The sequence below is a fragment of the Simochromis diagramma genome, unplaced genomic scaffold (assembly GCF_900408965.1).
Source record: "Simochromis diagramma unplaced genomic scaffold, fSimDia1.1 OVJJ01000603.1, whole genome shotgun sequence".
NCBI classification, from domain to species: Eukaryota; Metazoa; Chordata; class Actinopteri; order Cichliformes; family Cichlidae; genus Simochromis; species Simochromis diagramma.
In genome coordinates this window covers 21,647,777-21,674,041 of record NW_024387414.1, presented here as the reverse complement: position 1 = coordinate 21,674,041, position 26,265 = coordinate 21,647,777, and the positions used below count along the sequence as shown (strand labels likewise).

The 26,265-nt window shown below is 39.6% G+C and overlaps 2 protein-coding genes across 4 annotated transcripts in view; both read right to left on the bottom strand.

Annotated features, from left to right (window-relative positions):
• bdnf (brain-derived neurotrophic factor) overlaps positions 1 to 8,697 on the bottom strand; it is a 28,848-nt gene extending 20,151 nt beyond the window's left edge. Inside the window, exon 1 of the mRNA XM_040010756.1 lies at positions 8,573 to 8,697. The gene's annotated coding sequence lies outside the window, so the exon portion shown is untranslated. The remainder of the gene's footprint in view (positions 1 to 8,572) is intronic.
• Positions 8,698 to 12,281: 3,584 nt separating this feature from the next.
• kif18a (kinesin family member 18A) overlaps positions 12,282 to 26,265 on the bottom strand; it is a 41,186-nt gene continuing 27,202 nt past the window's right edge. Inside the window, exons 10-18 of one of the 3 annotated variants that reach the window (XM_040010964.1) lie at positions 24,955 to 25,117; positions 24,326 to 24,490; positions 23,304 to 23,425; positions 22,917 to 23,206; positions 21,199 to 21,249; positions 15,658 to 16,024; positions 13,594 to 13,686; positions 13,338 to 13,429; positions 12,282 to 13,018 (exon numbers count right to left, since the gene is read on the bottom strand). In XM_040010964.1, coding sequence (XP_039866898.1) covers positions 12,885 to 13,018; positions 13,338 to 13,429; positions 13,594 to 13,686; positions 15,658 to 16,024; positions 21,199 to 21,249; positions 22,917 to 23,206; positions 23,304 to 23,425; positions 24,326 to 24,490; positions 24,955 to 25,117 — 1,477 coding nt within the window. In that variant the 3' untranslated portion in view covers positions 12,282 to 12,884. The remainder of the gene's footprint in view (positions 13,019 to 13,337; positions 13,430 to 13,593; positions 13,687 to 15,657; positions 16,025 to 21,198; positions 21,250 to 22,916; positions 23,207 to 23,303; positions 23,426 to 24,325; positions 24,491 to 24,954; positions 25,118 to 26,265) is intronic. The other 2 variants (XM_040010966.1, XM_040010967.1) reach the window with 2 other exon arrangements.

Here is a 26,265-nt window from a genome sequence, read left to right as displayed (position 1 = left end):
GCAAAGAAGACATACTATTCAGATGACATGCTTTGCTCTCTGGTGGTTTGCTGTGTGCTTTTGTGTGCCCTTGACCAGGACAGATATATAATATCACTGGATCAAAATCCTTTCAGTCCCTTTTACTCTCGTTACACTCCCTCCCCCGTACACTCCACTATTCTTTCTTTCCTTAAACAAAGTAAACTTGATGCAGCCAGATAACACTTGCAGCCCTCAGGCCTCATGTCCAAAAATGAGTCTCAGGTTCATTCTGGCTTTTTTTTTTTTTTTTTTTTTTTTTTTACAAACTATGGTCAGACTGCATGGCCACGTCAAATCTTTGTTTGATTTCTTCTAACATCTGCCAGACATTAAATTCCTGCAGAATAAATTCTTATCGCTCACAAAATATTTCCATGCTATTAACAAATAAGAAGAAGGAAGTGAGACGAGTGCGTGTGTATCATTTATAACTTTTGTGTTCACTTTCTTGCTTTCATCAGTCTTTCATGAACTAAATGTTATTTTTTCCTTACAGTGCTTCAATTAAAACCCACGTCTTACACCACCCTGTATCATCCAGGTAATCCAGATAATTAACTGGACAGAAGAAGCTGCACTGTTAACCTAAAGTTATGTTTATAAAACCTTTGTATGTAACCTTTGTATTTCAAAATACTGATCAAATGAGTGTTGCCTAATCCTGCCTTGATGATAGTTTAAAAAGAACACAAACAAACAAACAAAAACAGTAAAGGGAAAAATCACTTTTTGGTAGAAATGTTACTGATATATCTTGATTGAACCTAAAAAATGTTGCTTTATTTTAAGATCTAACAACAAAGATTTACAGTACTGTGCAAAAGTTTTGAGTCACCCCTTATTTCTTTATACTAATTCATTTTTCCAATGTTTTTGCACTAGTTCTTCAGGCTTTCTCAAGGTCTTCTTTGGACTGGTTGCTTTTTCACTCATTTTCAGTCCAGTTCTTGTACCTGGCCATTTTCAGAGGAATTTATTTTGTGTGTTTTTTGTTTGTTGCTTTGTTAACACTGACCTATAAATCATTCAACCATAAAAAGACACCTAACTCAAGGGATGAACCAGCGTTGTGTATACACATAAGAGACTTAGCAAAGAACCAATTTTAAATGATATCTTTAGGCACTTTGTTACATTCAGTCTATCACAAAACACATATTTTATTCCATTTTCTTCAGCTGAATCCATAAAAAATGCAAAAGATAGCACAGTTTGACAGTCACAATATAGTATTTTTGCCCAACAAGAGCCATTTGTCATTAGAAAACTGGACAAATGGAGGTTTAAAGAAGAGGTGGCAAGCCTAAAAACTACTATCTACAGCTGATGAACAGTATCTGAAAAAAAATCTATCTAGGGCATGAGAGATTCATCAGGCCCTTCAGTTGATCCTGATGCTGTTTACTGAAGCCTCATCAGAAATGGTCTCAGTGGAAGGGTGGCTGTCAAGAAGCCATTCTTGAGGAAGGGAAACCGGGAGAAAAGGCCACACAAGATCTGGAATTTTTCAGCATGACAGTGATCCCAAACAGACTGCCAATGCAGTAGAAGCTAGATAGATAGATTTGAAGAGCACACAATGGAGCACTACCAGTCGTGGATTGGCCTCCTCAGTGCAGAGATTACAACATTATTGAAACTGTGTGGGATCATCTTGATATACAGAACAAAATGCAGCCAACATCCAAAGAAAAGATTTGAATGTTTGAGAGAGAGAATTCAGGCTGGGTTGAAGAATAAAGGTGGTCATACCAAATATTGACTTTAAAGCTTGTTAGAATTACACGTATTATACAGTATTGTCATGTACATTTGTACATTTTCACTCCAACTATTTCCAATTTTCCTAGGAAAACATAAAGAAATGAGGAGTGACTTGAGATCTTTGCACAAAACTGTATTTACTAAAAAAAAAATTGATTTTTAAATCTTTAATTGAATCTAATAGTACATTTGCTTTAATTATCGAGAGCTCCTAGCAAAGCCTTTGCAGTTTTCTTTTTATTGTACATGCATGAAACGAACTAATTCCTGATTCCTTTCAGTACAAAGACAGGAAAATCATTTTAGAGGAACACTGATTAATGATTTTACAAAGATAAGATGTGTGTGTGTGTGTGTGTGTATGGGTGGAAAAAGTGGACCGAAATTTAAAGATTTTATGTACTATTTCTAGTTGACCTTTACTCATGTAAATATATTTGAGAAAAACACAAAAGTACAACTGAGTTCACTCGGAAAAATAATGGCAAGGACCAGTGTTTAACTCTGCCTTAAGAGATTTCACTTCAGTGTGTTGAATAAAAAAAAAATCTGAGTGAATGCAATGACTCATCATCAGGGTCATTTGCCTTTCACTGCAAATGAGTGTGGGTGTCTGCCTAACTTGCAGTTATAAGCTGGATATTGTTTTCTAATCAGCAAAGAGAGAGAAAGAAAGGGTAAGAAAGAGAGACCTAGTGCTTTTGTGTACAGTATGCATGAAAGAGTGCAGAAGCATGAGTGTGTGTGTGGCTTTGTGCAATATGTGTGTCAGAGAGACAAAGACTGAGGGCCACATTTAGAGTCTTTGAGATACATTGTGCGCCCGGAGACACGCGTGTTATTTATCAAACAGGCGCTTTGGCCTGGAAGTGCAGCTTCCTGTCAACTGACAGAGAAGCCCTGTGTGTGTCAGTAGTGAAGTACGCCTCTCAGGCCTCACATGCACACGTGCAGAAAGTGGGAGGAGATATGGCGGGGTGGTTTTAAGTAAGAATTTTTCATCTCTACAAAGCAGATGCAATTTTTTTATTTAAATTAAAGGCGAAGGTAGACAGGAGAAAATTTAATTAACCTCTGTCTGCAGAAATCCAGCCCACATACAGCTAGAATTATATCCATGGTAACACTTCATTTGAAAGGGTGTGGATAAGGCTGGCATTACACTTTCATGGAAACCTGATCATGAATTTAACTTTATGATTGCTGCTAGTGCCATTTAATTCAGAAATGCCGCCTTAATTGGCCAAATGCTAAGTCCAACGATAACATTTTTCTAAAACTTTGGGTCAGTTGGAGAACAGTTTTTGACAGTGAAGAAGCCTATAAAACATGAGTGACACTTCACCCATTGTGCTATTAAATCTAGGGTCTGATATACTAAATAGTGCTGATCAATTCAGTACAATTAACTATTACTCTGGGAAGCTTCAGGTCTTGGCGTTCATGTGGCCATGTCCACATGTAGCAATTACAAAAACAATCCAGACAGAGCTTGAGAAACACCACAAACACCCCAAAGCAACACAGCCTTCAAATATCTGGAAAATAGCTAACTAAAGCAAGCGGACAACAACATTTCCATATACATAAATACCACATCACACCACCATTAAGGTGAACAGGGTAAAGCTGATCCACTTGGAGCAACCATAGCAGTAATAAGGTATGCAAAGGCCGTAAGTTATGGTACACAATAACTCCTGTCATAAATTTCATGCTGAAGTCCCATTTTATGCACAACTGGTGCATAGACAACCGTCCTTTGGATGTAGGACTGCACTTACAGACTTTAATAGTAATGAAGTTCATTCACTGTAGACAGCAATCATATGCATGCACACAAACAGCATCTCTATTTATATATTATTTTCATTTAGAAGAGGAGGGTAGTTTCTGATGAGCAGTTCATTTTTTTCATCCACTGCCATAACGGCCGTTAGAAAAGTTTAATGCAGGAGGTGAGGACTAAGGTTTTTGTGATCTGCAGGCAACTGTAAAGAAAAATCTGATTGTTAAATTTTTACTTTTCTTCACAATAAACTCATGCTTCCAAATAAATAAAAGTATAAACAGCATGGTCTTATAAGCTTTCACTGATTTCCAGAATGCTGGTCTGTCATTGTTGTCATTTATGCTTGCTTGGTTAAGTTTATGCAATAAAACATTTTGGTCAGGTTTACCAAGAGGTCATGATATTGGTTAAATTGAACATTTTTTTTCATTGTTAACCACAACAGTCTTCCATTTACCCAAATGGGGTTAAAATGTGATGGTTCTTGCCAAAGCATGATCAAGGTTTAGTAGTGAGAACAGGTTAGTAAAAGCCACTCAGTAAGTGCACATTTGCTTGGATTAATATAGTTTGCTTAATAGGTTCAATAGGTTTTGGGTTACATGTGTATTGTGTGGCAATATTCTGGATCAGTTCCCAGACGCTATGTAAACAAACAAAGGGAAAAACAATTTGAAAATTTTGGAGCCTCTGACAACACAAAATCTCCACAATGCAACACCAACACCACATCACACTGTAATATTAAAAATATTAGCTAGCATTGGTATAAATGACTACATATCGTTCTACTCTCTGAACTTTAAGATATGAGAGTGAGTGCAGCCTGGACAGGTGTACACGGACAAACAGGTCTCTGAATTAATTTAACATTTAACTCTGTAACATAGCAGTCTATGGGGACTGACAAAGATTGATCAAGAAGTTACCTTCAGACCTCAAAAATGAAACCAAAAGTCCCCAAAACTGCTGTTCCTCTACCTCCCACTAGGCTGGTTCTAAGAGGACTAACGTGTTCAAATGCCCAAACTAACGGGATTAAAAAGAACATTTTACAGAAATTTTACATTTTGCACAAAATAAAAAAAAAAAACAATCAATAAAAATGGCAGCCCCTATCTCATAAAAACTCAGAGTGGATTAAATTATTTTATACCTCATGTATGTGAATGTGCTTTTGGTTCACTTTAAAGATTTGCCTAACTTATATTATCGCTTTCTATGTGGTACAGACATCCAAGAAATCTGTGCTTCATTTGTGGTGAGTCAAAGTTCCTCTATTTTACAAACCTGTTACCTGAGCACCAATTAGCAGGTGGATCACATCTGTGCAGTGTATGCAAGCGGCTGCCAACCAAGCCAGCTAGTTAGCTGATCACTTAGCAATCCACCTTCTCATCCAAACATGGTAACTTATGGCTTTAGAAAATACACAAAACATGAAAAAGCTTGCACTGAAGCTTCAATACCAATATTGATCTTGTTTCTCGCATGAAGACCTCAGGAAGATAGGAATCATCAGCAGGAGGTACTGTTTTAAAACATATATTTACAGATTTGTTATTAGCTGTTTACATAACAACTTTAAATTTCAATCAGGAAGCGCCTATGATTTTGTTGCAGCCCTCCAGCCAAAGATAAACCTGACAAAACCTTCATCAGTTTACTCCAAATAACAATCAGATTGTCGTTTGGGATTGGACTGGTGAGATATTATGTTCCCAACAATAATGTGTCCCGTATTTCTAGGAACTGCAGATGAAATATAATTAAAACATTGCAACAATCATGTGCACCCTAATACTGAAGGAGAAACAAGTGTGAGAGTAATAAGGATGTTAAAGGCTTTAAGTTGTACTAACATAACAAGTGCAAGGAAACCAACAGTAGAGTGATACGAATGTGATTCGAGCAGTTTGTACACACCCACACAGTCCTGAGAGGAGTTCTAATCAGGCAAAGAAAGTGAAAACACCTGTGTGGGTGTAACATGGATGTGGCTCTAACTTTATTTGAAACAAAACCAATTAAACCCAAATAAAAAGTTGCTCCGTTGTTCGATAAAAAGGATGTCAGGAAGTGTAAATGGCCCGTGGTGTTGTGTTGAGACTATAGGCTACTGGCTTTCCCCCTGCAAGAACTACCTGCAGGGGGAAGGCCAGTGTAATCTTAACACAAGCTTGTTTTAACCAGCCTGTGTGAGCACATACATTTTTTACTAAATGGGCAGTGTGGCTGTTGAGTGTTTACTGGTGATACTCAGACGGGGGATTCTCGGTTAAGATTAAAGTTGTCTGGTCTATACAGGCTTTCCCAGCTCCAGGTTAGGAGTGCATTAAAAATGGCTAGCAGGACTTTTTCTTCAAATATTTACTTTACATTGTAGATTACAGGATAATTTATGAGAATATAAAAGTGTCAGGACCACATTGTGTGTACTAGATGCAGTAAATATTAGCTCAGTCACACTAGAGTGAAAATAAGATGGCAGCCTGCTCAGAAAAATTGGTGGCTGTCCTGTGATTGCTTTCAATTTTTTCACATTTGGTGAGCACTTTTGATCCCATTTTGATTGCGTGGGTCATTCCTAGTCACACAATCATGACAGATGGGTGCATTTTTGGAAATAATTGCAGTCAGATTTAAAAATACAAACAGATTGTCAACACGTTACAGTCAGTCTCCGCGAATGAGCACAAATTGTCTGCAATGCGTCTCTTTGCAGCAGGGAAGTCAATTCGGTTGCAAACTGGTTTTGTCCTGGTTATATTCCTATATAAACCAGGTTTCTGAGCTCCTATGACAATTTGCGGTTAAATTGCTGTCCTGCAGCAACTACATCAGTATTTCTGGAGGAATATAAAGTCCTGGCTAGACTCTATATACGTATGTAGATGACAACAGTTTTGACTACAGTTTTCTCCTGTTTTTGTTAGGCAGGGAGGAAAGTGATTGTCGTTTGGTTTAGTTCTTTTGAGTAGGTAAGTTGTGTTTTTTCCTGAGATAGGCTACATTTTGTTTGTTGTTTTGGCCTTGGGTTCACCCTGAAGTTATGGTATGCTCCCTTCCTTTGTTTAACTGCACTCGTTGTAAATAAATCACTGTCACGAAATATTAAGTGTGTGACGTGCTGCTTGGGGTTGGACGGGGATGGATCACCCTTTATGTTGTGGTCTGGCCGCGCCATAACAGTACTCATTTGGTGACAAACATCTTAAAGTGGATATAGTGTCAATTTAGTTGAACAAGAATGTTAGACAACACAGTTCTTCTCATTTTACCCCCAAGAAGAGGCCACGTGCCAACCATTTTCTTGACTGGGAGCTATCCCAGCTAACACTGGGGGAAAAGCAGCGTACTCTTTGGATAGCGTGCCAGCTTGTCACAGGAAAAAATACACACATACAAGCAAAACTACAGCCAGTTTAGCATCACCAATTAATCTAACCTGAATGGTTGACCTGCAGCAGGGAGGTGGAAAAACCCACAGAAGCACACAGAAAGACTCCAGGTGAACCCAGAACTTTCCCCCTAACCACTTCAATCCAATTTCACTATAGGTGAATTATGAAGTACAATTAAATCACAGCAAAGTGGCTCCCATTGCTTGGTCATCAGTGATAAACTTTATGGTACGAACCATATCCGCTAATATGACAGAAAAACAGGATGCTGCAAAGCAAACGATAAACAAGGGAGAATTTTACATGTTTTAGGGGAACAGTGCGTGTGTGAAAGGCTGCCGGGAATCGAAGATGATTTGAATGGACGCATGTTTCACAACCATCCAAAAGAGGCGGAGTCACCCATCCACCCAGCGTGCAGTCTTCCTGGAAGTTGCGGTAAACGGTAACGAGCATACACTCATGCAGTGTATAATACCACTAGGTTTGGGATTTAAACCCTGTCTCCATGGCAATTGCTGCAATGATGACAAATTTTCTGTTTCAATAAACAAAATGGCAAAAAAAAGAAAAAAAATCCACAACTCTGTGCGTGTGTGTGTCAGGATTTCACTGATGCACACGTCACATGTGTTACACTGAAGGGGCACATCAACACCACAGGACATTTTACACGGTGTGCCTCACAGACGGAATGAAGCAGAATTGGTTTGTCAGAGTTTGTATTTGCAGTCTGCAGGATCAGACTTTAAGTCAGCAAAGTACTTCAGAGGACGCTGCAAATCGTGAAATGTTTATTTGCAAGGCTACCTGCACCTTGCAGCTCATTCTCCCGAGGATGAGTCATCCACAGGCTACATACAGTACATTTGAGGTGAGCTTTGGATAAGCTCCTGGAGGAGAATGTAGAGGGGCAAAGAACACTGCTGAGCCATCACAGATGTACTGATTTTCTGTCACATTGTTTCACAACAGGAGACATTACCTGGTAAAGGAAACTGTAAATCTCACCCATCCTCCCCCTCCCCTTCCCTCACGATTACCACCGCACAAGGTCCTGTCAACAGTCAGATGTGTATTGATAAAGAGAGCCAGATATTTGCTGCCACATCTTTTTTCTCTCTCTTTTCCTCGCAAAATACACTGGCTGAATCAAATGCAGTCAGAAATGAAACGGTTCTGCAACTGCTGGGTGATCAGCGAGGATGACAAACACATAACCATATATAAATAAAATCAGATAAATCTCTGCTGCACTTATCACCATCACCATCATCCTCTCTGTGCTCCAACATGATCAATCGACAGGCTTTACAAAGTCAACAAAATCAGCAGCTCTCAAACCCCAGCACTTTGTAATGTGTCCAGCGCAATGTTCCGTTTGTGAACTTGCTTAGTCCCTTAAATGTTTTAAAATAGTGCAATAGTGCCTACAATTAAACCAAGAGGACCCATTCAAATGAAAGAGAGAAGAGCACTAAATGCTCACACTGGAGTAGCCAGAGTGCAGTCTTGGATAAACAACCTAAACAAATGATCAAACTCACAATTTTCAGAGCACCTGATGAATACATTTATAAACTCTTACCTTGTCTAGAGTACTACACCAAACCACCTTTTGAATCAAAGCACGTCTCCAAATGTGCTACACTTCAACAAACAATACAGGCGAGTTTATTGTGTTGTTAAATCTCTGTTCCTTTGCTTCCCACAGTGGGATTTACTGGACACAAATGTGCACGGTGTAAACAACCATGTTCACATCCCTGTTTTACATGCCAAACCTGGGTGCATCCCAGGAATTTCCATAAACCCCATTTAAATATTTGCATTAGGCATCACGGGACGGGCCAACGAGCAAACGCAAACCTTTGGTGCTTTTCTTATGCTATGTTTTTGTCTCCAAAAAAGAAATGAAAAAAATTGAATGAATGAAAGTTTCTTTTATGCTATATATGACTAAGAGGTCACAGATTTTTCTTGTGCCCCCCCCCACAGGTGTCACAGCCATGTGATTCAAGGCCAACAGAGGAAAAACAAAAGCCAAAAAAAAAAGATTAGTGGTAAAAAAAAAAACAAAAAACAAAAAAACAAAACAAAAACAAAACAAAAAAGGACAGACAGTACTGGTGGTCAGCGCTCCACTCTGACATATTGCTTTAAGATATCAGGTCATCTAATTAGACAGGGGGCGAAAAGTTCACAGCTGTGACGTGCGGCCTTGTGGGAGTCAGGAACATTGCAGGAGAGATCATACGGTTTGCTTTTATACTGAGCGGTCTGCATCTCTCTCTGCTGCTCATATAATGGCAGCCAAACAAAACAGAAGGTTTCCAATCAAAAATGTATTAAGGATCATATTAAATGCATCTGTGACTTGTGTGTGTGAGATGGTGTGTGTGGGGGGGGGGTAGCAGGTTAAATGTGGCAAATGCTTCACAGGCAAATGTTTCATGGACAGCCAGCATCTTTGCTTTGAGAAGCCCTGTCTGTTGTCTGCTTTTAATCACTCACCTCTGACTCTGCATGAGGTTCACTGAAGGTTATTATGCCTGTAATGAGGAGCAATGAATAAAGGAGTAAAATCTAAATTCCTCTGTATGTGCTCCAGTCAGTCTGGTGATGAGACTAAGACAGGTACTGGTGGTAACATGATGGCAATCAATCAAAAAAAAAAAGAAAGAAAGAAAGAAAAGAAAAGAAACGAAAGCACTCCTTCTCGAGGGCAAAATGCTATTAAAGTCCCTGCCATCTTTGTTTAACAGTAACAAAAATAGAGTTAACAACTTTGTGACGCATTTGCACAGGGGTGTCTTTTACTAACAAATGACAACACATAGCATGTAATGTCTCTCAGGGAGGCGAGATAAAACAATGGGTCCGACATGATCTGAGATTCTACCTGCAGTTGCTAAGCAACACCCACCTCCAACCTCTCAATCTGTCCCATTGGTCAGCAGGAAAAACGCACAAGGCGTCCCATTGGCTAAGAGAAAGTTAATAAACTTTAGCCAGAACCTGCCTCCCTGTGTGCGCACACGCTCTCTCTCTCTCTCTCTCTCTCTCTCTCTCTCACACACACACACACACACACAACACACACAATGAAGAGATTCTTGTGAATGAGAGCATGAGAGGGTGTCAGTGCTTGCGCAGTACAGTGCTGATATATGCATTGAGCTCCTGAGCTAAAAATAAAGATCACACCGAATGCTGTGCCACTGAAAGTTGCAAGACTGAATTCAAAGTGACAAGTCTAGTTCTCTCCAGACAGAGCAATGAGGTCCCACCCTCATAATAGATCCAGCAGTTTTTTTTGTCTTTGGTTTTTAGTATAGATTTCAAACAGAAGCCTGTTCCCAGTGATTCACCACATTTCATCAGTCTAAAAATGTAACACAGGGAAGCCCAAAATATCTTCAAGGCACAACTTTAAAGTGGCGTTTAGCAGTACTTTCCAAAAAGGAAAAAAAAAAAAAAAAGTAGCTTCTTATAAGACCATGCTCAAGTATATTATAATGTATGCCTCTTAATTTAAAAAAAAAAAAGAAGATATATATACATATATATCTATATATATCTGTGCTGTATTTAGCTTAAAAAAAAACTGGTGTGGCAAATCTTGGATACTTATTTCCTTTTTTACTTTAATCCTGAGTCTCTCTGTTACATATCTATTTCAGCCATTTGTTTTTTATGACTTTAAGCTCATTTATCTGTTATTCTTAGCTAAACAATTTATTCATTAGTTGTAGCTGTTTAAAAGAGCTGTGCCCCAGAGAGTTCGACACAAATAAAGAAAACACAAGCAATTTAGGAAACGATTTCACAGGTTTCACAAAACATGTGCATCATTTTAAAAAGTGAGAAAATAACCAAGTACAGAACCAAGTTGAAAATAGCCTACAGTGCATTGGCGCTGCACAGCGTTAACGCATTGACGCCGTGCAGCCCCACGCACGAGGCAATCCGCGTTAACTCGCTAACGGAAATCTGCCATATTAATGCGGTTATGGCGTTAACGTCAGTTTAACGAGATTAATGCTGATAGCACTAACATAGTGAGTCCAGAAGAAACCTATTGCATTTTCAATTACAGTGTAACTAAGGGAGAATTCAGGGTCACCTTATCTATAAGCATTATCAAAAAAGTCTTATCCTAAAAGTAGAGAGCGTCTGTCCTGAATTCAAACTGGGAGCTGGTTTCACAAAAGAGAGGCCTACAATGAATTAGTGCATGACAGTAAACTGATAAGTAGTTTTCTTTTCAATGCAGTCCACCACGATTCCTTTATTGACCACTATCACTCTAACATACCTTCTGTATAAGAAAAAGACTTTTTTTTTTTTTTTATGTATGAGGCAACACCAAAGTGATTTGTATCTCCTCCTGGGGATCTTTTGCTCAGTATAAAGAAAATCAGCAGCTATATTGACATAAGCAGAAAGCTTGATGGCCCAAATATAAAAGAAAAAAGTAGTCATATATCAATATTTACAGACAGCTTTGCTTTACATGCCTATTTGCAGCTGTTAGATTTATTTATTTATTTATAAATGCTCCAGAGAGACCTCTTTGGTAAGGAAACTTAATTCTCTGATCCTGTGATTTAACCCTAACCCTTACAGCACAAAGGTCCCTTGTTCAAATCCATGCTAGGGCCGTTCTGTGCTCTCTGTGCATATGGTTGAATGCCTTATCTTGCTGCGAGTGGTCCTTAAACCCCATATGAGAGCCACTTTGACATATTTGCCTTACTTGTATGAAGCCTGAATTAAGTTGCCTACATTGGTGTTGGAGTGCAGCCTAACTTTGTGCATTGTTCCTCCTTACAGCCAATACTTCCAAACAGTAACAATGTGACAATTGTGTTACGCTTTGAAGGACAATTGTAAATGGTCTGGCAGTCTCCACCTTTTCCATGTGTTCTTTTTAAACATATTTTTGGCAACTGAACAAAAAAACCCCCCAAAAAACCAAAAAACAACAAAAAAACAGAGCAAAAAAACCCACCCAAACACAACACCAAAGTACTTTCATCTGTAAAGATAGCATCGCTGAAATCACGATCTCTTTCCTAAAAGCATATGAATGTTATAGGAAGACAATAAGAGTTATGTGTGACTCACTCCTAGCTCAGTTCAATTTTGCCTGCCATTGTATTTTTCACCTTCTCTGAGGCCGTCTGATGTCACTTACTTAGTGTTGGAACATCTTGTAACTGAAACGTCATTGAGAACCACATTCACGCGCAGCATCAATGGCACAAAAAGCAGATATTACTTTCTTTTTTACTTTTTTTTGATGAAAAGGATCTTTTTATTGAAAAACCACAGATTCTCTTACAAGCACTTTTATTATGAAATATCTATAAACCCATGTTATTACCTGTACAGGATAAAAATAAGAAACACAAACAGCTCAGAGTCGAGCAGTTTCGATGTTATTAGCTGCCCTGGTTAATGTGGTCACCTAAAAGGTGATCACCATTTGAAAATAGATCAAAGTACATAATGTACAAAAATATCTGTAGGACACACAGTGATTTATCCATTTTTTTTTCTTTTTGCTGTTAGTGTGTACAAAACTTTAATAATACAGGTTAAAATACAAAGGAAGGCTCCAAACTAATACAAATCAAGAAGAATCTGAATATTCTACAACTGCCCATAAAATGCTTATGTACAAGTGAAAGTTCACTTCAGTGCAAGGCTGAAAGGAAATAAAACGCGACTCAGCAGAACTTTTATCCAATTACATTTAGCATTTCTGCACGATTGAGCACTTTCTTCTAAGCTTTGGAGAAAAAAAAAGATCTTCTGAAAACACCAATGAGGATGGAAAAGGTGCAGGATCGAAAGTGTTTTTAAAGGCGATATGACTTGAGCTCAGTGCTGCCTCACATGCGTTTAGCCACTCGTTTCAGCTGCTGAGATGTTTTATAGAAAATGGACTTGGGTTTCTGCGGTTCAATGAGGTTAAGATATCCTTCAGAAACGCTCCTCACAACTCTCCGAGGCTTGTTCTCTGAACCTGAGGAAGAAACACCAAACAGAGGATATGGTCAAGAATAAATAAAACTGTACTCCTCTATTCCCGATGGATCTCAGTAGCATTCGGTTACTGATCGCTAAATTCATATGTAATGTGATGAAATCAAAGCATCCTTCTGGTTCACATGTAGAGCAGAATTAATTCTGGAGTTATGAGAGAGATGCACAAGTCAATAAATGCGTTTGGTCTTTCAAAGCAATATCTGGTGTCAATATACACTGTGACCGTTTGCTGGTTCAGGCATTCAATGTTCTGGCTTTACAGTGTGTGTTTGTGGATGTCCTGTTTTGACACTTACCAACAAAACGATGCACTCTGAGTGGCCTCTGGGCCACCAAGGAGTCTTTCTTTACGCGCTTTGCTGCATGTGTTAACTCTTCTCTGAAGCTGCTACAGCACAAAAAAACAAAAATACAAAAGAAAAACAGAAAACGTAATCAGGGCCAGAAACTCAGCACTGTCCTGTCAGAAATATCTGTTAAGTTGTCACTTTTGTGGCCATTTTAAACAGCTTTAAGAGCTTAATTGGCCAAAAACACAGAGAGGTACATTACCAGTTAAACTTTCGCTTCCCTTGTGCAGCAGACGTCATACTCATGTAGGTCGGGTTGGTGCGTCTCGCTTCTTGGAGCGGTGCGCTCTGTTGTCTGTAGAGCAAAGGTTCATGTTACATGACAAGTCTGCTGTTTGGCACATTTCCCTTCAAATCCACCTCACCTATCTTAATTTTTGTTGTGTATTTCTCAGCTTGATATCTGGTGCGCATGCAATCAGAATTTGGATATACCAACTTTGCTGTCAAAAAGTTGGCTTATGCAAAATGAGCATCCTACCTCATTTTCAACAGTAAATCAATGATTTTTGGTTGGGTGTGGCTCATTTTTTAAACAGGACTCTGTAATCTTGTGGCAAACTGATCTTTCTTTTTCTTTACGGCATCACTTCAGTTCATTGAGGTTTGCAGATTTTCATTTATGCACAGCTCTCTTAAGGTCTTTCTGCATCATTTCAGGTTGAGGTCTGGACTTTGACTGGGCCGTTGCGACACCGTGATTTTTCCTTTTCAGTCATTCTGCTGGAGATTTGCTGTTGTGCTTGGGATCATTGTCCTGTTGCTTAACCCAGTTTAGGCCAAGCTTTAGCTGACAGATAGATGTCCTTACATTTGACTCAAGAATACTTCGAAGTTCATGGTTGACTCAGTGACTGCAAGGTGAACAGGTCGTGTGGCTTTAAAACAAACCCAAATCATCGCCCCTCTGTGCTTGCCAGCTGGTACGAGGTGTCTATGCCAATATGCTGTGTTTGTTTTTCACCAAATATAGCTTTCTGCATAATGGTCAAAGTTCGCCACTTTGGTCTCAGCTGTTCTAAGGACATTGTTCCACAAGCCTTGTGGTTTGTTCTGGTCAAACAAGTAATATTTGTTCAGTCTTTTTCTAATTGTACTGTTATGATCTTTAACATCTAACATGCTAACTGAGGCCTGTGGAGTCTGACGTGTAGCAATTTTACTAAACACTGCACAGTCTGACGTTGGGGTGAATTTACGATGAGGTCTGCAGCTGGGAAGATTGTGATGTTGTGTTAATGCATACCAGAATGCGCTGCTTTTATTAAGGTGTTCATATATGGCGAATTAATTGTGGATGTTGCATTAACCATACGTAAAGCTCTGGTCTTTTTTCCTCCATCTAGTTTGCCTGTTTTTCTTGCTGTCATTTTCCTTTGAGGTTTCTAGACAAGCAGCAGCTGGAGGGTAAGTGCTCTCTTAAAGGCTGGATTAGCAATGATATTTATTATTTGAGGAAAAAACAGCTTGTCATGATGCAGTGTATTTGTGCTGTAGTGAAGATGTTTTGAAACCAGGCAGATTGTTTGTGGAGCCATTTCATTGTTTGAGGTGATGTGTTTTGCTTTTGAGGTTGGGCAGGAACAAATTTATCTAACAAATAAGAACGATTCTCATTTTGTTTAGCACTTCCAGCCGAAGACACAAGGTCACTGCTCAGCTCAGTTGACTTAAGCCTCTTTGCCCAATGTTCCACTCTGAACACTTGGTGCTGGTGAGAATAACTCTACTCTCCATCTTGTTTTGATTAAAGTCTGAAGGATTTACCAGTTGTGGGTGGTTTAGTTACCGTGTGCTTTGAAACATTTAGGGGATGATTTTAAAGATCTTGTGGAAAGAATTAAAAGGCTGCATTAGTACTTCTAAACCAGCTGTTAAAAACGTAATTTGTTTAACTAATTCTGTTAAGAGTCTGACTCATACAGTTTAACCCACTGTGCTTCTGCTTCTGTTTTTGTAACATTACCAGCTCGTGTTGAGAAAACCTGTTTGGTGGATGAATAAAGGGGTTATAGATCAAGTATTTTTTCAGCTCTCACTCAAGACTAGCAAGAGAAATTGTGTGCAAACTGTGCAAAAACCTAATGTGGAAATGTGCCTGAATGTTGCACCAGGGAGTTGCAGTAGCACGAATGCTGAAGTTGTTTTGCTGTCTTATACAATAAAAAATTAAGCTCTACTGTAAGATACACTCACTGAAAGCATAGATAACAGCTGAAACAAACATTTGCAGTTAAAATTAATTTTTTTTGTTTTTTTATTTTACCGTTTGGTGGTCATCCGATTCCCCTCCATGGCTTTGTTAGGTTGACCCGAGACGTCTGTGGACGTGGATGCTTGACACGGACTACTGCTGCTTATTATGATGGTCGAGTTACTTGCAGCTTGGTCTTCATTGTCTATAACTTCAAAGGTCATGTTTGGATCCATGGCACTGGAGGAGCTTGGCAGCTGGGCCTGGGTGTTTTTTTGACACGGTTCTGGCGTGCACTGGAGAGGAAACATGTCCTCCTCAAATTCTTGGCTAGCAGCAACTGTGCGGGGGCTTTGCGGTGGGAGTAACGCAGATAAATTTCTCCTGATGGGCATTCTGGGAAGTGATTCCTGTGCCACATCTGTTTGATTTCCTTTGCCTGGAAAACCAAACAGCAGCAGTAAAATCAGTCCAAATCAGAAGACACAATAATAAACAACATTATTCCCACCAACAGGAAAGATAATGGCTGCTCTTATTTTTATCAGGGGCCTAACATTTTCTTAAAACAAATCTAATTATTTATATATTTGTTTTTTCTGTTTTACTGATATCTTTTTTGATATCTTTAAAAGCACCCAGACTCAGTAAAGAAAACAAAAAGGCGTGTTGCATCAATCTATCAACTCAGCAAATATCTGATCAGATTCTGATGAAAACTGCGGGTTGGTTGCTTATGCATGGCACTGTCAGTGCTAATCAAAACACACCCACACAGCCCTTTGAAAGCAGATTGATTTTTTTTTTTCTTAAACTGTTGGAACTCTTAATGAATATAATTAAAATAAACTTTAACTTTGTTGCTTATTTGGTCAAATTTTTTACAAAGCATTTCTCAAAATTGTTGAGACCAACACATTTCAATGACTGTTAGGACCAACCCATTTCATATACGGATTCTTATCAAAAAAACTAATATTTGAACAGTCACAGATGGTCAAACCTGGACTGAGAAAGTGGAAAAAATTAAAGTGGAATGCCCCTGTATACTGCTTCCTGTTTCCTGAATTCATTTCCTATGCACACACTGTGTATCCAGAGTTTATTGCTCCAGATGCCGTATGTGTTTTCAGCAGGTCACATGATGGAAGAGGATGTATGTCAGCAATGTCCCCATTTTATTCCGTGACTACAATGTTTGCTAACAGTATTAAAACCACCTCTGCAATAGGTTATTTATATTTTAGAACAGAACATTTTGCAGCGTCATTCGACCATTTTCCACACGTGGAAGCGCACGGAAAGGTTATCCCCCCGTATGGACTTGATCGACACTTAGCAACTGAGTGTACCTTTGACGATTACTGTGTTTGTTGACTGTTTTGTCAATAGACCTTTGTATCACTTCTTAGACAATAATTCAAGCCTGTGGCCTGCCCCACATTTGGTCCTTGAGAAATGATTGGCAACAACTAATAAGCTGACATTATTTCGACCTTTCTTATCAATGTGTTCCTCACAACTGCGGGCCTTGGAAGTGAAAGCAAATTAAACCACTTTAACGGTAAACACATTTCTTCCCAAATGATGCAGTCCCCAATACTCTATCAGTTATACGCGCTTAAGAGTAAGCCCTGAGCTAAAGAGTGCAATTTAAATAATGTCACAACAGAGAAATCAGACCGTTCCCTTAAGTTACACTAAAAATGTGATCACTGGTGTTGGAGCCATTATGCACAGTTCCCACCCTGTAAACATTAACTCTACAAAGTCAAAACTGAGGCGTGCATTGTTATTAAAAACGTGGAGCTTAAACACATAACAGTAGCTACAACTGCTGGTGTTGGTCTGCTTTGTTTTTAACAAATTGATTTAAGGTTACATTCTGAGAGAACGTGTAGTATTTTGTGAGAAAACCTGACCAGTGCTCTAAGAGGAGTACCGATTCTTGTCAGAAAGTATGACAATGACCTCAACTGAAACACAATTTGGGTGAAAGCCCATTAGGTTCTTCCTAACAGTTGAAGTGGCCTGTATGATGCTTAGTTAATAAGAAGGGTTAAATGTGTCAGATTCTGGTCAATTGGGTTTAGAGACCAGATGTCAACCAGAAATTAGCCCTCCCAGGATGGCTGATGGTGCTCGCTGGCAGAGTGACTCCTAAAACCTCAGTCAATACAGGCCTAGAGACTGTTTAGGGAGAAAAAAAAGTGCATTCCCTGACCAGTTAGTGAGTTGTTGCAGGGGTTACTTGCTGTTATATTAACTATTATTGTGTAGTATTTCATTCACTGTGAAACTCAACCTTGAAATGAATGCTGATGTGAATTCGACTAAATATTAACATATGTCCACCTTTTTATCCAAATACGGTCACCCCCCCCGTTGTATATTATTTTATATCAAGTATGTTTATACAGATGATATTTTCTGAAGCACGTTTTTGTCACATTGATGTATATCCATGTTGCAGTGGTGCATTTAAACACAGCAGCAAGAACAAAAACTTTTACAGACTCCATCGCAGAATGAGGTTAAATCAAGGTGTCTGCATCCCATTAGCAGTAGTTACACTCATGGCATTTCCTGTAGCAATGTGGTAGGGGTGAGGGAGGAGGCTAAAAGGGAAAGAAGCCAGCACATAAAGGAAGCGAGAACACTAAATGCAAAGGTGAATGACTGATTTATACATTCCCCTAAATATCAAATGCAATATTTAGCAAATGTGAGTCAGACTTCAGACACCACACAGAGTGAGGAAACGGTAATAAATAGACCTTTCCTGTGGCTGAAGTTGTCCCCAGCAATAAATGGCAGCAGAGTTCCTTCAATCACATATTTTTGGCTTGTAGGGGATTAATACATGCATGAGTTGCTATTTCTGGTGGAGGCTGCACTGAATTAGGGTCGCCTGGTTGCTGCTGCCTGTTTTTTATAGTGCGCCTTTTCTGGTTGGTGGAGCAGGGGAGTTTACGTCTGTTGACGTTTTTTCCTGCCCTGCTGTGGATCTGCATTTTCATGAATGAAGCTCAAGAGGGATTGGGAGGGTTAGATGCTAGACAGACACAGAAAAACATTTGAGGGTAGGAGGGAAAGAAAGGTAGAATGGAGGGAGGGGGCACACTGAAAGATGTTTGAAGAAAAAAAGGATCTAACGGGTGGGGTAAAAAAAAAAAAAAAAAAAAAAAAAAGTAGATGGGAGAATTTAGAAACAAGATCGAACAGAAAGATATAAAAAGAACAGCCTGTGGGAGGCAGTGGGAGATAGCTGAATGAAAAATCACAGAACTATTAATAAATGCATCTGTGGTCTTATAATTATTAACAGTAAAAGGCTGAAAGTCTCTTTTACTGTGATCACGTTTGTGTAAATTGCTGCTATAAAGCACTCCACAAAGAGTTAACGCTCCTTTGAAACCACAACCCTCTCTAAAACCGATGAAATTTGATTGGCTTTGCAAGCTGCAGGGTGGAGCTATTTTTCTTAACATGCTGCAGTGACTTCCATTAAGAGCCGAGGAAGCAGTGAGGGACTGACAAACAGCACCATGAGAAGATCAGAGCACTTTGTCTGAATGCTAAAAATAAACCACCTTAACTTAAAAACCTGTGCCATTTCATCTCTGTATCATTATGTCTGTAAACTGGAAAAATGCTTTTTGCACAGCTGGTTAACACCGCAGCACTCGTGTGTATATAACACGTGTTTGTGTCTGTGTGCATATATGACATGCATGTACGACTATTGCCTCTGGACTGAATCCAAGATGGGCAGAGTTGTTTTTGAAGGATGCAAGTGTGCGTCAGTGAGTGCAAGTGAACTGAGATGAAATTGCAAACTGTACATGATACAAATGAAAGAAAAATAGTGATGCAGTTACTAAGCACCCAAATTACACCACTCATATGATGTGTCATATGAGTGGTGCCAATCAAGCTGTTGGTTAGTCTCAAAAAGGCTTGCATGCACACCTCTACTTGTCGGTCAGAACATTAAATCCACTGGCAGGTGACGTGGAGCCCAATGATCATCTCTTCGCAAAGCAATGTCCTGCTGAGAAACCTGGGTTTTGGGGTTGATGCTGCTTTTAGTGGATGGATGTAAGCCATAACATTACTTGGATACTACTAAAATTCTTCAGAAAGACACAAACACAGCAGTGATGTCCACTTTACTAACTCGCAGTACTCGAGGTTAAGTCTAAAAACTTCCTGTATCTGTTACTATGATTGTGTTCTTGTTCACATTTTCTGCCTCAGAGGTTACTACTTAGTGGACCAAACCAAACACTGCCGCAGGCCCAGCTCAATCCCCTCCCTTTGCAGCGACGCTCCCAGATGACCACTGCGTACTGGAAAATAATACAGCCTGCCACATCAGGAAAAGCCGAAGACATGCAACACAGTGTCCAAGTATTCTCTGGGACTCCCGAAACCCTGATCCCATCGGCCGTTTGTGTAATGCACCAGAACAAGCCACGCCCCAAAGGATCTGGCGAGTATGCACTGACGGATTAGTGACTTTAGTGGTTCGAGATACTTTAATGTACCTAAAATTCCTGTTTTTTGTTCATTGCTATGTGCATCGTTATATGCTCAATTAAGAAAGATAACTGTATCCATTGGAGTTTTTCCATTAGATGTACCCACAGTTTTCTGGTTGTGTCTAACAAAGCATTAAAAGGCAAAGGTTGTCCATTTAAGTCAAACAAATGCAGCATGTGTGCAGACATTAGTCCAGGAAAAGGTGCTGCTATGTGGAACTAATAAGAGCAAATGGAAAAAAGAACAATAAAACCTTGTTTGACCAGCAAAGTATAAAGACTAGTCATGGTCAGACAGACCAAGCAGAGAGTGGAGCTTTTTATATCAGAAAAACAAGTCGGTGCACTATCAGAGCTCGCTTATTACAATATATTGCAGGGAAATTTAATAGAGGTGGTGACAAATTCCCTGATGCCTCCATATTTCATTTCCATTCAAGAAACTCTGGTCATCTGGCAGAAGTATTTTCTTCAGACGTAACATTTCCCACAATAAGTTTCAATGAAATGTAGACCACCTGCAGTAAATATCATTACAGGCAATTTGAACAGCCATATTTCACAAAGATTTTTGTGTGACTTTCCCCTAAAGGCTCTGCATGTACAGAGTTCCCTCTAGAAAACAGCTTGTGAGCATTCAGCTCATTTCATTATTCAACTTTTGGCCGGGACAGAGGGTCAGCGGCGCAACTATAAATCACATTATATTACGTGTCTGATTTTTATTGTGTATTTTATGGCTCTGAACAAGTTCTTCACAGCTAAACGGCTAAAAACATGTCTGGTAAATAAAACACAGCAAGGTAGAAATGAAGGCGAACACATCAATTTCCAGTTTACATGGTAATTAATTAAAAAAAACCAAAAAACTAAAAAAAAAAAAAACACTTTACGAACTGGTTTCTGCTTCCGTTATAAATAAAACTGTCTGTTAATTTGTGTTTGAGTAATTGATGGTAAAAAGGTGATGAGGGGGAGCACAAATAGGTGAATGACTAAAGGTGAGTAGGATTAACAAGTATGCAGGGGCTTTAGAGTAATTACTAACCAGAGAGCAGAGTTGACTTACCTTTTGGTGATGGAGAAGGATTGCACAATCTTTTCGCGTGCCTCTCTGAACCTGTGAATAAAACTTTCAAGTGTCATTAAAACACTAAAGGATCAATTTTCTTAGATTTTCTTTCATACAATGTAACATTTTCACAAGTTTTTTGGTAAAATCACATGGATATATATTTTAAAATTGAGTGAGATGATTCACTGAATGCATTCGTGACAAAGAAGAATACGAAGGTGAAACATTTGTGAGCGCTTCTTATCCAATTTTCTCTGTGAAGGCAGCGCAGATGTTCAGTCAGTAACAAATCGTGATTCTATCATGGAAAGGAAAAAAAAAAAAAAAAAGCAATCTGGCTAACGTAAAATGTGCAGGAAAAACAACATTTTAAAAAACAACTTTGTCAAAGCCAATGCATGATGCACGAATGTGGCAGAGATGTGAAGTCAGGAAAACAATAGCGGCATAAACCTCCAACTTTTATTCATAATGAATTCCCCAAAGAACAACTTCAAGTGTTTTGGCGTGTGTACAAAAACACCTAATAATCATTTACAACCGAAACTATAACCCAAGAGAGGCTGCGACGCCGCTATTCACGAGTGATCGGATTCCTCCTTTTACTGTCGGCGTATTTCATTAAAAGTCACCAAAAACGAAAAGTAATACGATACTGAACATGCAAGCAGCGGCGCAGACAGCCAAGTCAAAATTTACTGCATGACAAACAACAGACAACCATCAAAGTAAGTGAATATTGTTGGCCGGCTTCAGTTCATGCTCCACTGTCTGTCATGGCTTATATGTCACGAGGGCCCGGTGCTGCTAGGTCATGCAGAGATGACAGTTAAAAATGAACTGTGCCGTCTCGTGGGTCCCGCCACACACAATAGACCTGGACTAATGCCATAAACACTCCCCCTTACCAAACTACCTTATAGCACAACTGAATTTTTATATTTGATGCTGTAATAAAAACTTGCTTCTAGGTGTCACACATGTAGACTTGGTGTCAGAAGAACTTGTGATCCGAACACTGGATACGCTCAATTGTAAGACAAACTGGGGAGGTACGGGATAAGCATTAACATATGTGAACCTTACATCCCCTTTTCAAAATGTGTTACACTAAATAATGACAATGTTACGTTAAAAATCACAATATACTGAATTCTTTAAAGGTTAGTATTCATATAATGATACGCACTGAACTGGAAACCTTTCACACAGATGTTACATGTCCGCACTTACCTTAGTATCTTAAGTCAATAAACTGATACTGGCTATTTGATTGATTAGTGTAAATCCAGCTTGAGACACCCCAACACTCTTCTGGCATAAAAAAAACTCCTGTATGGATTTACTGAAGGGGTGCTGTGGTAATTACAAACAAGATGTGGATGAAAAAACCTAGAAGCTTCCTTTTCATAACACAAAACTTTTCCTCCCATAAATGACTGACACAGCATCAAAACCCTTCTCTTTATTTCTCTCTTGCTCTCTTTGATTGCTTCTGGTAGAAGTGAGATTGTCAAATACACCTGAAGACCAGGGTAAATGTATCTCCCCTTATTTCTCCAACTGGATTTTGTGCTGTTCATAATTTCTGTATTTCCTGGTGAACTAAAAACAAACATATTTAACGTTCATTAGCATTACTTGCCCTCCTCTTCACGTATGCAACCTAGTAGCCAAAGAGTGAATAGGGTGGTAAAAGTGTGATGACTTACTGCAGGGGCTATTCTGGTGGTATTGCAGATGTGTGAAAGAGAGGACAGGTGCCAGCTCGCTGCGGAGTCCAATTTTTCCTGCCTCATTTGTCTCCTGTGACTCCACACAAATCCCTCCACCTTTCTGCTGCGGCCCCGCCCCTTCCTGGTCAGCCCAGACCACGCCCCTCTCCCTCAGGACAAGGTGTTCGAGTTCTTGGTTGTCCGTCTCGTCAGCTTCTGTGGTCAGCCCGGCTCCACGAAGCGCAGAATAATGCCGACTATAAGCTGGCAGCAAGATGTTCACCATTCTGAAAAGAAGCGGGAAAACGATCGTTCAAACTTCTCCTGGTGTGCCGCAGTAAGAGTTCACTTAATTCAGAGTGAATTCACTCTGGCCCAACCTACTTTTGCATGCGCTTGTTCTCCTGATCCTGCAGATTGGTGAGCTTGACCATCTGCTTGATGTGTTGTTTGAGATCATTTACCTGCAGCTCAAATCTGTGGCAGTGTAGCTCCTTCTCTAACACCTAAACCAAGGGGAGAATTGAGGTCAGACAGCAGAAGTGACAAGTCAAAAGCCATTCTAACATAAGTACTCTGGAGGGCAGAATTAGAAGAAGAAAAAAGAAGAAGAACCAAGAAAAAAAAAAGATGGCAGAGGGGTTAGGATACTAGGGAAAAGACACAAAGTTCATCCATGTTTCACCAGAAAAGCTGTCAACTCGGGGTAAGGAAAGGGAGGGGAAAAAGATGGGGAATAAAAAAAAAAAGAAAAGAAAAAAAAGGGAACTCTGACGTAAAGAAACTACGAAACAACAGCAGAGAGAACATTTGACCGGGTGGATGCGTCATAGTTCTGGGTCAGTTCCTGGAAGAAAGGATAAAGCAGAAAAAAATAACATGGACATGGTTTTAGGTAACTGGCTGCTGTGTGAGGGATGAGTAAAGGGTATTGATTTATTCTCTTCAGTGATCCACGAGTGAGCTAGAGAAATAAAATGAGCACGGTTCTAATTACTGGGAGAACAGATGGGAAGAAAACAAAGACAGTCACGACACCAGTAGAGACACAGCCCACCTTCCAAAATAAACAAACAAAAAACACCAAGCAGTGAGTTTTGACGGATGTAACCCACATTGTAAAGTTTTTCTCTTCATATAATCGTGCTCACTTGTCTTCCAAGTTATGTAATTAGGTAGTGTTACTTACTATTTGGCTCTACTGATCAAAGACTGACAAGTATTAACAATCTTGATTGCGTAAAATGATCAGAAATACTTAATAAATAAACAAATTAAAGGAGGATAGAAGTTGATTCATGTTTGCCAGTGAATTGCTCTCTTCGTACCGCCAGTTAAAAAACACCCCCCCCGCCCAAAAAAAAAAAAAAAAAAAAAACCTGAACGGGCCAACGAGTTCAACTCACCTCTGTGGTTTGATCGTTCGACTTTAACAACCTAATCTCGTTCTCGACGCGGTGAAGCCAGCCGTCGTTTTCCAGGAAACGCGTTTCTGCCTCCTTCAAACGCTTGCAAATGTGTTGCTGCTGAGTCCGTAAGCTGGCAATCTTCCGCTCGTGCTTACAAGTGGCCTGTTGAAAAACACATCAAACGGTAACATGGATTGTGTTGTGCTCGTATTAGAATTACACACCATTAACTGTGTTCGTGGTCTGAATAATTATAGCTGCGAACAAGCTGTTTTTTGGGGGTTTTCTGGTTTTGAGCCAATGTCGGAAACAAGTTGGGTCAACAATTCGAATAAAATAAAAGACTAAAAACATACGCACATAGTCAAGTACACAGGTGTGGTACTAAACACTTCTTAAGAATTGTCTTTTCTATTTTAAATGCTATCACAGCTGAGAATAACACTGGGACACACACACACATGACAGAAAAGAGCCAGGCACTGATGAGCAGTGACCCTTTCCTGTAGTGGCGTAAATGAGAGACTGAGACAACTACAGGGAGCGGAGAAGTGAAACGATGAGTCAGCAGCTGTTTTTCTGCAGGGATGATGAAAACTGTGGATAGCAGAGTAAGCATCAGCTACCTTCTCAGTCTTTTCCTTGGCACAGAGGTATTGGACCTGCAGGTTGTCCTCTTCACTGTAGCGCTGGCGCAGCTCATTCTCCTTCAGCTGTCTCTCCAAATCCAGCTGTTCTTGCCTGATTTGGGCTCGGCTCGAGAAGATTCGCCGCAGCGTTTCTGACACCCTGGAGACAGAGACTTTTTCATTAGAAGCTTCACCTTAAAATGCCAAACTTTTTTTTTTTTTTTAAAGCAATATGAATTGACCCACTTGGTGTGTAATTACATAAAGTCAGAGCAGGTCAGTCTCCCTCATTCAATCATCCGACAAACCTATATAAACAAATGTATACTTTTAATGGGCAAATGTGGATTTGCCCTTTAAAAGAAAAAGAAAAAAAAAAAATCAATAACAGGAGTGATAACAGCTTGCAATGCAAGTGTGAAGCTAAAAGGTTTCAGTTTTGCTGGTAATGTCAAAGAGACGCTCGTGATTTTTGAGGCCGTGGCGCTGCAGCTTTGGGAAAATATTACACTGCAAGTTGCTTTGGTTCCCTCCGATTCACATAGACGAATGGGGGCAAAATATTAGAAACACTTCTTAGTATAATCCAGTGCAATAAAACAACACCACCACAGGGTTTGGAGCCAAATGTGATTAATAGCTGCTGTGTGTGCAACATGTAAAGGGGCAAATCTATCAATCTATCAATACATTGCAGTGCCAAAAGATCTTAAAAGTTTCTAATAGCTCCTTAAAAGGCCACGAGATATGTAATATTTTCACAACACATCTAATCTGCGTCATTATTGTCCGATACATTAGCAAATGCAATAATACAGCTAATAAATGAAAGTATATGATCTGATGACAGCCATCTCTTATAATGTTAACACGAATCATTAACTTTCACAACATGCCACTTCTGTTTGCACTGCGACCGTAAGATATTCTTAGCTTCTTCCTGGACTAGAGCTGAGGTGATGTCCAGGTTGGATTCAAAGGGCTGTCTAGTTCAGGAGGAGAGATAGCAGAGGTATGCAGGTAAATACGGCTGGAGAGCTGTCGCTGAAATGTGACTGCACTCTTCAATGCAACTCCAGTGACGTAGGAGACGTCGTGGCCTTGCTAGACTGCTGAATTTTTAATAGTGTGAGAAGCGTGCAGCCTCTATTCAGAGCCTCTCACTGTGCGAGTTGTGAATTCTGATGCCAGTGAATGAAATGTGTGGGAGGGAGACTCATTCAGCTTTTCCTTGCCCCCCTCCCTACCCCTAACTCAAGTACCCCAACAGATGCCGCTTAATGCCTGAAAGATTACTAGATGCAATGA